The sequence below is a fragment of the Hyla sarda genome, chromosome 7 (genome assembly GCF_029499605.1).
Source record: "Hyla sarda isolate aHylSar1 chromosome 7, aHylSar1.hap1, whole genome shotgun sequence".
Classification (NCBI taxonomy): domain Eukaryota; kingdom Metazoa; phylum Chordata; class Amphibia; order Anura; family Hylidae; genus Hyla; species Hyla sarda.
In genome coordinates, this window is record NC_079195.1 from 10519352 (window position 1) to 10532242 (window position 12891).

Below are 12891 nucleotides of genomic sequence, written 5' to 3' on the forward strand. Positions count from 1 at the left end.
GCCGTCCCTGCACACCCGATCGCTGATCGGGTTAATCAAATGGGATCCCGGAGTGTCGGGCGGGAGTGATCTCCCATGGACACCCCGGAACTTTAGCTAATGAACCCGATCAGCGCCGCGGGAGCGAGCACTTAATGAACGCCGCCTTTATACGGTGGAATGCGCGAAGTTATCGCGTTATCCGCCGTATAACTGCGGCGTTCAGCGCGAAGGGGTTAAGACGAACTCCTCACCTGCCGGAGACAAGCGGAGGTGAAAAGTTCAGCCCCCGGGATGCAGCAGCATCTGCAGTTATGTGAACGACGGGTATACCTGTCGTTCTGCGCGAACGCACTTCAGCAGTGAACTTGTGGCCCAGTGAAGAACTTGACACTTATAAATCGTGGATTCTGAGATTTTTTTCCAATCCAATACAGATAATTACTAACATTTTGGTACAAACTGGACCTTCCTCAGAGATCAGGATTGCTGCGGAGGTTAAAGAAGTAGTATGAACCGGCCCACAGCCTTTTATACCAATTCTTTAACCTCCGCAGCAATCCTGATCTCTGAGGAAGGTCCAGTTTGTACCAAAATGTTAGTAATTATCTGTATTGGATTGCGGAAAAAAAATCTCAGAATCCACGATTTATAAGTGTCAAGTTCTTCTCCATTGGTTTTACAAGGATTTATGATCCTACTTGTACACCACCAAAAAAAGAGAGGGCCATATATTATCTCTAATTTCTGGCCCCGGGAGGTAAGTGGCGATACTAGGCATCATCATTTAACCCCGTATACTTATTGAGCTCAGTGTTCTGCACCTGACCAAGTGGGTGTAGGGCTGAATTAAAATCAGCCATCAAACCTGAAATGATTTTGACTGCAGATCTGATAAATCATCCCGAAAATTTGGTTATGTTTTTTTGAGAAAAAAGGAAATGGAAATATGTTTAAAGTCCAACAGAAGCCTTCAGAAACAAGAGGTGCTGGGAGCTGTAGTCCAGTATACTCCAGAAAAATAAGGCTATGTTCACACAGGGGAATGCCCACTGGGAAATGCATATGCGAAAATAAACGCGAATATTATGAATATGCGAATTTAGCGAATATATGACTAACATTCGGCCATATATTCGCGAAATATCGCGAATTCAAATATGGCCTATGCCGCTCAACACTAGTGAGCACCTACTGGTGTGAGTCCCTGATGCTGTGAGTCCCTGCTGGTTTGAGTCCCTGATGCGGTGAGTCCCTGCTGGTTTGAGTCCCTGATGCTGTGAGTCCCTGATGCTTTGAGTCCCTGCTTAGCACCTGCTGAAGCAACCATTGCACCTAATATTCTCTCTCAGGGGTAACATGTTGTTTTGAAACACCCGTCCTGTATATGAACCTGTTAAAACTTTATTTCAGGCAATTTTAGAAAGGGAGGATGTCAACTGCTTGTGTGTGGACTGGAGCGGAGGATCTGGTGGCGACTATTTAAGGACAATGAACAACGTCCAGGTTGTCGGAGCAGAAATCGCCTATCTTATCAACAGCATTGTGGTGAGTAGAGTCCAACAGCAAATCTCAATCTTTATTAGTTACTCTAGGGACAAGTTGCTGAACATTTATCCAACCTACCAGGGTCATGTGACTGGGCAGCATGATGGCTCATTGGGTCATCCAGTTGCTTTGCAGTATTGAAGTCTAGGGTTCAAATCCCACCAAAGTTTTGTATGTTCCCAAATGTTTGTTTGGATTCCTAAATTTCTGATGAGCCCAATGGGTACAGGGACTGATCGGAGTGATGACAATCTTTGTAGAGAGCTGCTGAATATGCTTGTGCTATACAAATACAGCAATTATTATAGGTGTAAACAAATGTTCTTAAAAGATCAATATCACATCCTATTGTCTATAGGAGAATTATGGCTGTTCCCTGTCTGCAATACACATGATCGGTCACAGTCTCGGTTGCCAAATATGTGGAGAAGCTGGAAAAAGGCAACAGGGGATTGGAAGAATAACTTGTAAGTTCTGATCCAGATTTATTATAAATGGAAGAATGACTGAGTTTGTAAAAAGAAACAGCTAATGTGTCCAATAAAAAAAAAAAAAAAAAAAAAAAAAAATATATATATATATATATATATATATATATATATATATAGTAATAGTGATATATAGAATATGGTTGATGGTCAGTGACAAATAGAGAAAGCCTATTACTGATAATATCAACTAAAATATATCTACTACAATTCTGCCCCCTATGTGCAAGAATATTACTATAACTATTAACTATTACAATACTGCCTCCTACATACAAGAATATAACTACTATAATACTGCTCCTATATACAAGAATATAACTACTATAATACTGCTCTTATATACAAAAATATCACTACTATAATACTGCTCCTATATACAAGAATATAACTACTATAATACTGCCTCCTATATACAAGAATGTAACTACTATAATACTGCTCATATATACAAGAATATAACTACTATAACACTGCCCCATATATACAAGAATATAACTACTATAATACTGCCTCCTATATACAAGAATATAACTACTATAATACTGCCTCCTATATACAAGAATATAACTACTATAATACTGCCCATTATATACAAGAATATAACTACTATAATACTGCTCCTATATACAGGAATATAACTACTATAATACTGCTCTTATATACAAGAATATAACTACTAGAATACTGCCCCCTATATACAAGAATATAACTAGTATAATACTGCCCCTATATACAAGAATATAACTACTATAATACTGCTCCTATATACAAGAATATAACTACTATAATACTGCCTCCTATATACAAGAATATAACTACTATAATACTGCTCCTATATACAAGAATATAACTACTATAATACTGCTCCTATATACAAGAATATAACTACTATAATACTGCTTCTATATACAAGAATATCACTACTATAATACTGCTCCTATATACAAGAATATAACTACTATAATACTGCTCCTATATACAAGAATATAACTACTATAATACTGCTCCTATATACAAGAATATAACTACTATAATACTGCTCCTATATACAAGAATATAACTACTATAATACTGCTCCTATATACAAGAATATAACTACTATAATGTGAATTCGGGTAGAAAACAGACATGGTGCACATCTACAATCTTGTATAAGGATCTAATTGCTTCTCAGCATAATATCAAACACTAACAGGTTGTTAGTATATACGTTTTGATCAAAAAGTACAAAGCCCACTCGCCACGTCAAGGCCACCTATTTAGAGTGGGTCCTTAACGTCCCTAGCATAAAATGGTGTAGCACTGGGTGGCGACCACCACCGCCGCGACACCAGTGCCCAGTGGCATTGGGGCCACTCTGCCAGTGGGTCGTTTCCCCCCCCGTGGGCACTAGTGTCGCGGCGGTGGTGGTCGCCGCCCAGTGCTACGCCATTTTATGCTAGGGACGTTAGGGACCCACTCTAAATAGGTGGCCTTGACGTGGCGAGTGGGCTTGTACTTTTTTTTTGGTCAAAAATGTATAATAACAACCTGTTAGTTTTGATATTATGCTGAGAAGCAATTAGATCATTATACAAGATTGTAGATGTGCACCATGTCTGTATTCTACTCGAATTCATAATACTGCCTCCTATATACAGGAATATAACTACTATATTTCCAAAACTAGTAAAGAGAAATCCGCACTCACTCACTGTAGTAGATGATCAATATAAAAAGTAAAGACAAAGGTGTGCCCCTAGTGCAGGCGGTTAAGATAGCAGCAATGTGTGCAGAAAAAAATGGAGGCTTACCAGATAGTGTTGTGCTCAGGGCTCATCACCTCAGCAGGCATGTAGACTCGCTGTGGAAATGGAGGTCAGCAGTCACGGTGTCCTTTCCAGATGCCTCAAGGTCTCAGCTGTAGTAGCTGATGACACTTTATTTAATATCCCAACATCTGGATGTTGAGGGCAGATACAGAATGTGGAAAGAGCTAAAGACAAGCGACCGGTTTCACGCCCACGGGCGCTTTCTTGAGCTTGAATACAGCGTCTGGAAGCTGAGAGGGCGGTGTTTGCAAATCAGCTGCCACGACTGACGTCACATATGCAAACTCAATAACTATGTCATGTGAGCATATTTTGACATTAGGACTAGCTAAAAAAAGAAGAAAAAATGAATAATACAAAGAGAACGAAAAAAAAAACGAAAACAAAAATTAAGCAGGGGAGCAGGAACGGCAAGCAAAAAATAAAATCAAAGAAAAACACTTAGATCCTGTCAATCATTTAGGCCAAGTCCGTCCAGCGCTCTTGTGCGCATGATCCATCTTTCTTCACATCTGAGCCGATCCAAACAAGGTAAGCTGTCCTTAACCCTTTGAATACCGAAAAATTGTTGAACTTCTGAATTTCTTGCATGCACTGTGTCCCGTGTGTACTGATCTAAGGTGTTCCCGAAATCGGATTCTTAACGGTTTAATAGTTGATCCGATATAAAACTTTTAGCAGGGACAGATGACCCCATGAACAACTGTTTTACATTCCAGGGCAATTGGTTTGCCCAGTGTACTGGAACGGCAATGGGGACACCCTTGGCATGCTCGTTCGCCATCATTTTTCTCGCCATTTTTGAATCCATCTATATTCTCAAGAGCAATAATCCATTCTCTTCACACATTGTTAAATATTACCGCTACGTAGACGATGTCCTGATAATCTGGAATGGCACCCCAGAGGAATTTAATCAATTTGTGGAATTCAACAGCATTAATATGAAATTTACATAAAATAAGCAAAACCGCAATGGAGTGGCTGGATGTACTATTCCCCACTAAAGGATACAGAAAACCAATGGCATCAAGTCATTTACTTCATCATAGAAGCTTTCATCCGCACCACATGAAACGAGCACATTCGTATAGCCAATTTTTACAGCTAAAATAAATAAATAAATAAAAAAGAAGACTTTGAGATTCAGGCTAGAGAATTGTATGAAAGATTTCTCATGAGAGGCCTCCCCCGTCAAAGATCTAGATGAGGCCTTGGAAAAAACTTTAAAAAAAAAATCCCTAGAATCAATCTGATTACCAAAAACTACAAAAAGAAGAAAAAGAGAACAAATAAACACCAAAATGAATATACACAAAGATTTATTTTTTCTTTCAGACACACGGTCATGGCTTCCACGGTTAAAAGGGGTACTCCGGCCCTAAGACATCTTATCCCCTATCCAAAGGATAGGGGATAAGATGTCTGTCCCGCCGCTGGGGATGTCACACCCCGCCCCTGCTATGCAAGTCTATGGGAGGGGGGCGTGACGGCCATCACGCCCCCTCCCATAGACTTGCATAGCAGGAGCGGGGGGTGACGTAACACGGGGGCGGAGTCGTGATGTCACGATACTCTGGCCCCGTGGTCGGCACCAGGCAGTTTGTGAGCTGGCAGCACGGCATGCAGCTCAAAGAGGTGGGTGACGATTGCAAATTGCGGGGGTCCCCAGTGGCCTTGGATAGGGGATAAGATGTCATAGGCTCGAGTACCCCTTTAAACAGGTTATAAATAATAACTGGTTTATAATTGAAAATGATCTGGCTTTTAAAGACATAGCAACTAAAAAAAACAATGTCATTTGGAAAAAGTAAAAGTATTAGCAACATGATAGTTAGAAGTACTCCTCCCCCTGATAAAAAAGAGAAGGACTGGTTATCTTCCACAATCCCGGTTGGGAATCATAAATGCGGACGGACACTGCCCACATTGCCGGTTTTTCCTAGTAGGTACATTTTACGTTCTTGGCAGCTTGGAAATCAGAATTAAAGATTTTATCTGCTGCCGATAAGATTATGTCATTCATGGGTCATCTGTCCCTGCAAAAAGTTTTATATCGGATCAACTATTAGACTGTCAAAAATCCGATTGCGGGAACACCTTAGATCAGTACACACGGGACATGGTTGTGCACGTTTAATCAATCATATCAAATCAGTGCATGCAGGAAATTCAGAAGTTCAACAATTTTCTGGTATTCAAAGGGTTAACGACAGCTTACCTGGTTTGGATCAGCACAAAACACTGCTCAGATGTGAAGGAAGATGGATCAAGAGCGCTGGACGGACTTGGCCTTAATGATTGACAGGATCTAAGTGTTTTTCTTTGATTTTATTTTTTGCTTGCCGTTCCTGCTCTCCTGCTTGATTTTAGTTTTTTGTTCTCTTTGTATTATTCCTTTTTTCTTCTTTTTTTTTTTTAGCTAGTCCTAATGTCAAAATATGCTCATGTGACATAGTTACTTAATTATGCATTTGTGATGTCAGTCGTGGCGGCTGATTTGAAAACACCGCCCTCTCAGCTTCCAGACGCTGCGTTCAAGCTTGAGAAAGCGCCCGTGGGCGTGAAACGGGTCGCTTGTCTTTAGCTCTTTCCATGTCCTGTATCTGCCCTCAACATCCAGATGTTTGGATATTAAATAAAGTGTCCTCAGCTACTACAGTGGGTGAGTGCGGATTTCTCTTTACTACATTTGGAATTTTTGTACTACGGTTCTATATAATGACTGCACCCCCAGGTTTTGCTCCGTTGGAATCTCAGGAACATATGTTTTGTAGCCTATTTGTTTGGAATCTTTAGTGCACGCAGTGCCTTTGCCCTTCTTTTTGTATGGACTTATATAACTACTATAATACTGCCTTATATGTCCAGGAATATGACTATTACATAGTGTACATGTCTATGACATCATTCACTGACTTTCTTCATGTTATATATTAGTGATTTCTTGGTTACTATTGATTCTTCTTATGACGTATAGATCCATTAGATTCTGTATATTTCCTGTACAGGTCTGGATGGAGCTCGCCAAGGTTTCGAAGGAGAATCTACTGAAATCACTATTGATCCTACCGATGCCGATTTTGTTGTTTCCCTTCACACAGATGCAGGTGGGATTAATGTTTCTGTTCCACTATGTTTGTTTGCTAGCACACCCGCCCAGTGCACCCACCTAGCGCATCCACCTAGCGCACCAATGTAGCACACCCGCCCAGTGCACCCACCTAGTGCACCCACGTAGCGCACCCACCTAGCAAACCCACCTAGCAAACCCACCTAGTGCACCCACCTAGCGCACCCACCTAGCAAACCCACCTAGTGCACCCACCTAGTGCACCCACCTAGCGCACCCACCTAGCAAACCCACCTAGTGCACCCACCTAGCGCACCCACCTAGCAAACCCACCTAGTGCACCCACCTAGCAAACCCACTTAGCGCACCCACCTAGCGCACACACCTAGCGCACCCACCTAGCGCACCCACCTAGCGCACCCACCTAGCACACCCACCCAGCGCACCCTCCTAGCACATCCACGTTGCGCACCCACGTAGTGCACCCACCTAGCGCACCCACCTAGCACACCCACCAAGCACACCCACCTAGCGCACCCATCCAGCGGACCCATCTAGAACACACACCTAGCAGCCATGATTTTCTATGACTTTCTGTTCCTAGTAGTGACCCTCCGCAGCTGGTCCGAGGCACCATAGCGTTATAATATTTCAGTCTACAGACTGTGGTCCTTAAAGGGGTACTCCGGGGCTCCAGCATTCTGAACATTTCGTTCAGAACACTCAGAGCGGAGGCTGTGATCATGACATTATGGGCACGCCCCCCTGTGCCGTCACACCACGCCCCCTCCGTTCATGTTTATGGGAGGGGGCGTGTCGGCAGATGTGGCGTCATGAGGGGGCATTGCCATGATGTTACGATCACGGCCTACGGCTCAGAGTGTCAATGTTGGTGAGAGGCAGTAAAAATTTTACCCGTTTGCGTGGTGTATTTTTTACACAGTTGCTCATTATTTACCAAAGAGGCGCACGGGACTTGATAAATTTTGCGCAATTATAGAAACCAGTGAGCTGCAGAGATTGGTGTAAGCTTTGTGCTCCGGCATATGATACTTTTGTACGTGTCCTATTAGGTGATGTTCAACAAGAACGCACACCAAAGCCGCGAAAACAGCAACTGTGTAAAATACACCAAAAAACGGTGTACATCTGCAGATCTGTAACAATGGCCCTGATTTACTAAGAGTGGAGCGAAGTTTTCTTTGTGGATTTTGATTCCCGACAGGTATTGTTCCACGGTATTTGCCAATGTTTCCCTACGTTTTGCTTTTTTTTACACATACCCTGAGCTGTGGGATTTTCCAGCGCTGAAGCCTTTGTAAATATGTCAGTCAGGGACACGCCTCTTTTTCTGGGAACACCCCCCATTTCCTGGCCACGCCACCCTTTTCAGGTTGTTGTTTTTTTATAGAAAAAAATGGAGTGATGGTTGGATTTGAAATTTTTTTAGGGCTAAAATTTTGACGTAAAAATGAGAAACACATTAGTAAATAACCCCCATTATATCTGTGTTATTCCAGGTCTGATTGGGTTTGGGATGACGACAAAAACTGGTCACAAGGATTTCTTCCCAAACGGAGGAAAGACAATGACTGGATGTGAGAAGAGTCAGCTCCTTAATGTGAATGGACTTTCAAACCTTTCCGGCGGTAACTGCACAATGTGACATAAATATGAGCTATAACCTGTATATGTCTCAGGTTCGGTTCTGCTCCATAAGAAGACACAGTCTTAGAACCATCAGTCCTGGAGCCGGAGGGGCCAAATAAGGGCCCATGTGATTATATCAGTATTATAAATGACAGGTGATATTTGGGAACCTGATAGATTTTCATTGTGGCTTGGAGCTTCAGGTCACACCTCGGTCTGATGGGGGGGGGGGGGGGGGGACAAAAAAACTAAAAAAAAAAAAAAAAACATTCCCGATTCAAAGTGCAAAACCTTTAGCCCCTTAGTTTCATTTTGTACTACACAATCTTTTTTTTCCAACTATGTTTTCTGGGGCTTGATGGTGCGATACAAAAAACATCCAGTCTAGACAATGCTCTGTGAGCTAAACATCCTGGACTCCAGACTGATACATTGTACATAGCTAGTCCTGCTCTCAGCTGAGAAGTGATACAATTGTATCCAGTCTAGACAATGCTCTGTGAGCTAAACATCCTGGACTCCAGACTGATACATTGTACATAGCTAGTCCTGCTCTCAGCTGAGAAGTGATACAATTGTATCCAGTCTAGACAATGCTCTGTGAGCTAAACATCCTGGACTCCAGACTGATACATTGTACATAGCTAGTCCTGCTCTCAGCTGAGAAGTGATCCAAAAAACATCCAGTCTAGACAATGCTCTGTGAGCTAAACCTCCTGGACTCCAGACTGATACATTGTACATACCTAGTCCTGCTCTCAGCTTAGAAGTGATACAATTGTATCCAGTCTAGATAATGCTCTGTGAGCTAAACCAGTTGGTGGTCTTGCAAGATTGTTCTGACAAGAAAGTCAATTAGAAAGTTGTACAATTATTCATTATACATTAATAACAATAACATTTGAATGAATCTCTACTGATATTATTCCCTCTTCTTCTGTTACTACTTTACTATCACTCTCACCAAACATTACTATTATCTCTGACAATGAGTTTTTATCTTTTTTATATCCGGTCAGAGGCTTACAACAACCTCATCTGTAATCACCTCTCCGCATACAACATGTTCACATCATCCATCCGCAATCCTGAGGGCTTTATGGGTTACTGCGCCCCCGACTACAGCTCATTCCAGAAGGTAAGTCCCAACCAGGACAGTGACCATCAGATCATAGTAAGGACCTAACTCATCCCATTCCCCCACCAGGGCGCTGGATTCCCCTGCTCCGGTGACAGCTGCTCCTTAATGGGCTACTACACCGAACCCGGAGAAACGTCATCGTGCCGGACGTACTACCTGAACACCGGACCACTATCCAATTATGAGCGTACGTTATCAATATTATTATAAGCAACTGTAGTTTTACTATTAGGACTGTGATATTTAATAGTAATATGGTGATAATAAAAAGTAGTAATATATTAAAGGGGTATTCCGGCAAAAGACATCTTATCGCCTATCCAAAGGATAGGGGATAAGATGTCTGATCGTGGGGGGGCCCGCCGCTGGGACCCCCCGCAACCTTACTGCAGCACCCGCATTCTATGCGGTGGCTGAGTCTCCAGTTTCGGAAACCTCTGAGTTTCTGGGACTGGGGCCTTGACGTCACGCCCCCTCCCTTCATGTCCATGGGAGGGGGCGTGATGGCCGTCACGCCCCCTCCCATAGACATTAATGGAGGAGGCGTGACGTCACGTCCCCAGTCCCGGAAACCCGGAGGTTTCCGAAACTGGAGACGCAGCCCCCGCATAATCACGCCCCCTCCCAAAGACATGAATGGAGGGGGCGTGACGTCACGTCCCCAGTCCCGGAAACCCGGAGGTTTCCGAAACTGGAGACGCAGCCCCCGCATAGTCACGCCCCCTCCCATAGACATGAATGGAGGAGGTGGGACGTGACGTCCCGGAAACCCGGAGGTTTCCGAAAATGGAGATGCAGCCCCCGCATAGTCACGCCCCCCTCCCATAGACATGAATGGAGGGGGCGTGACGTCACATCCCAAGTCCCGGAAAACCCGGAGGTTTCCGAAACTGGGGATGCAGCCCCCACATAGTCACGCCCCCTCCCATAGACATGAATTGAGGGGGCGTGGTGCATAGAATGTGCGTGCTGCTGGGAGATCCTGGGCGGTCCCAGTGGCGGGACCCCCGCGATCAGACATCTTATCCCCTATCCATTGGATAGGCGATAAGATGTTTTTGGCCGGAATACCCCTTTAATATTTAGTCGGTATAAGATGCCTGTCTAGTAAGAAGTACTAGTAGGCTACAGACATTTTGTAGTAATAGTAGTAGCAAGATGATGATGAGAAGCGGCCTTGTAGGATTATAGTCAGTAACAGTAATTTGTTGATGATGAGTAGTATTAGCAGGATGATGAAGTGTACCTGTAACACCATAAAATAAAAAAAATGCTCCAATTTTTATTATTACATAACATTAAAATACAAATTGAGACTTCACAGACAGGGTTTACCAATATACACAATTGGGGCTTAGGGCCCAGTATTAAAGGGGTACTCCGGCCCTAAAACATCTAATCCCCTAACCAAAGGATAGGGGATAAGATATGTGACTGCGGGGGACAACCACAATCTTGCATTCGGCACCCACCTCTTTGAGCTGCACGCCGCGCTGCCTGCTCACAAACTGCCGGGTGCCGACCACGGGGCCAGAGTATCGTGACGTCACGACTCTGCCCCCGTGTGACGTCACCCCCCGCTATGCAAGTCTATGGGAGGGGGTTAGGGGGGACATCACACGGGGGCGGAGTTGTGATGTCACGATACTCCTGCCCCGTGGTCGGCACCCGGCAGTTTGTGAGCTGGCAGCGCGGCGTGCAGCTCAAAGAGGAGTGTGCCGAATGTAAGATTGCAGGGGTCCCCAGCAGGGGGCACCAGTATCATGCTACATACCGCATAAGTGCATGCATGATACTGGTTCATATACAACACTTAGGACGGTAATAGATGACTGGTACCTCAAAACCAGAATGATACAGCAAAACTCTAGGTGTACTAAATTGAGTATTTGAAGTAGAAAAAACACACCATTAGGCAGACCTAGATATTAGAAATTATTATTTACTCAAAATTGAAGTGCCCAACATACAATATATACAAAAATGAGTGTTTAAAATATTAAACACAAACCACAAAATGTGGGGGATGGGGGGGGGGGGGATAAGGGTACAGGTGAATGACTACACTAGAGTTCCTACCTATCTAGGGTGGACACTCCTAAACTAAATGTGGATGGGGAACAGAAACAGAATATAATGATAATAATGCTGAATGAGCAAACCTCTCTACCAACGCGTTTCACCCGATAATAGACGGGGCTCATCAGGGAACGAGAGGAGGCCGAACAGGTAACACAGTAAAGATAAATCAGATAACAGGATTGATAATCACATACATGTTAGTTAGCATGATTAGTGGGCACAATTGATATCGATACAAGATATTAGATACAACAAATAAAAGTAGAGATAGGTTAGCACAGCGTCAGTGGGTCAAGGATAGTCAGTCAGGCAGTCACCCGGAGTTTGTACGGTCCAAAACAATGTTGTTTACATGGACAAAATTCCAAACTTATACCAAACTCAGATACAATATAATAATGAAGCCAAAGCATAGGGCTATGTAGATGGCCAAATAATATCCCAGCCAATTGGACAGATGCTTGATGAATGCAAGAATAATGCACATATGTAGTAAGACCCAAGAGAATAACCATATGGAGCTGTTGATAACGATGTAGCCGCGGCGTCCATCGGGGTCCAGCAGCCACCATGAATGACATGATAGCACCATAGTACACTGCACTTCGATATTTTTGGTCTCTCCCTCATCTTTTGGGATTCCCCTACGCTGTAACCCTGACAGCAACAGTGTAATCCTTATTCTTTGGATACCTACTGGTGGTTATCTGGTGGCATACCTAGGTCTTTTGACTTCTATCTTTAGCCCTCTCGGTTCCCACGAGTCCGGGTGTTTGGTCCTGGTGCTCCCTGATTGGGACTACATCGTTATCAACAGCTCCATATGGTTATTCTTCTTGGCTCTTACTACATATGTGCATTATTCTTGCATTCATCAAGCATCTGTCCAATTGGCTGGGATATTATTTGGCCATCTACATAGCCCTATGCTTTGGCTTCATTATTATATTGTATCTGAGTTTGGTATAAGTTTGGAATTTTGTCCATGTGTACAACATGTTTTGGACCGTACAAACCCCGGGTGACTGCCTGACTGACTATCCTTGACCCACTGACGCTGTGCTAACCTATCTCTACTTTTATTTGTTGTATCTAATATCTTGTATCGATATCAAT

At 43.4% G+C, this 12891-nt stretch overlaps 1 protein-coding gene across 1 annotated transcript in view; it reads left to right on the forward strand.

Moving 5' to 3' along the window:
- Window positions 1-12891, forward strand: part of LOC130281812 (pancreatic lipase-related protein 2-like) — a 73744-nt gene that overhangs the window by 38598 nt on the left and 22255 nt on the right. Inside the window, exons 3-8 of the mRNA XM_056529462.1 lie at window positions 1393-1527; window positions 1886-1994; window positions 6841-6939; window positions 8423-8551; window positions 9572-9690; window positions 9760-9880. Of these exons, the coding sequence (XP_056385437.1) occupies window positions 1393-1527; window positions 1886-1994; window positions 6841-6939; window positions 8423-8551; window positions 9572-9690; window positions 9760-9880 (712 nt within the window). The remainder of the gene's footprint in view (window positions 1-1392; window positions 1528-1885; window positions 1995-6840; window positions 6940-8422; window positions 8552-9571; window positions 9691-9759; window positions 9881-12891) is intronic.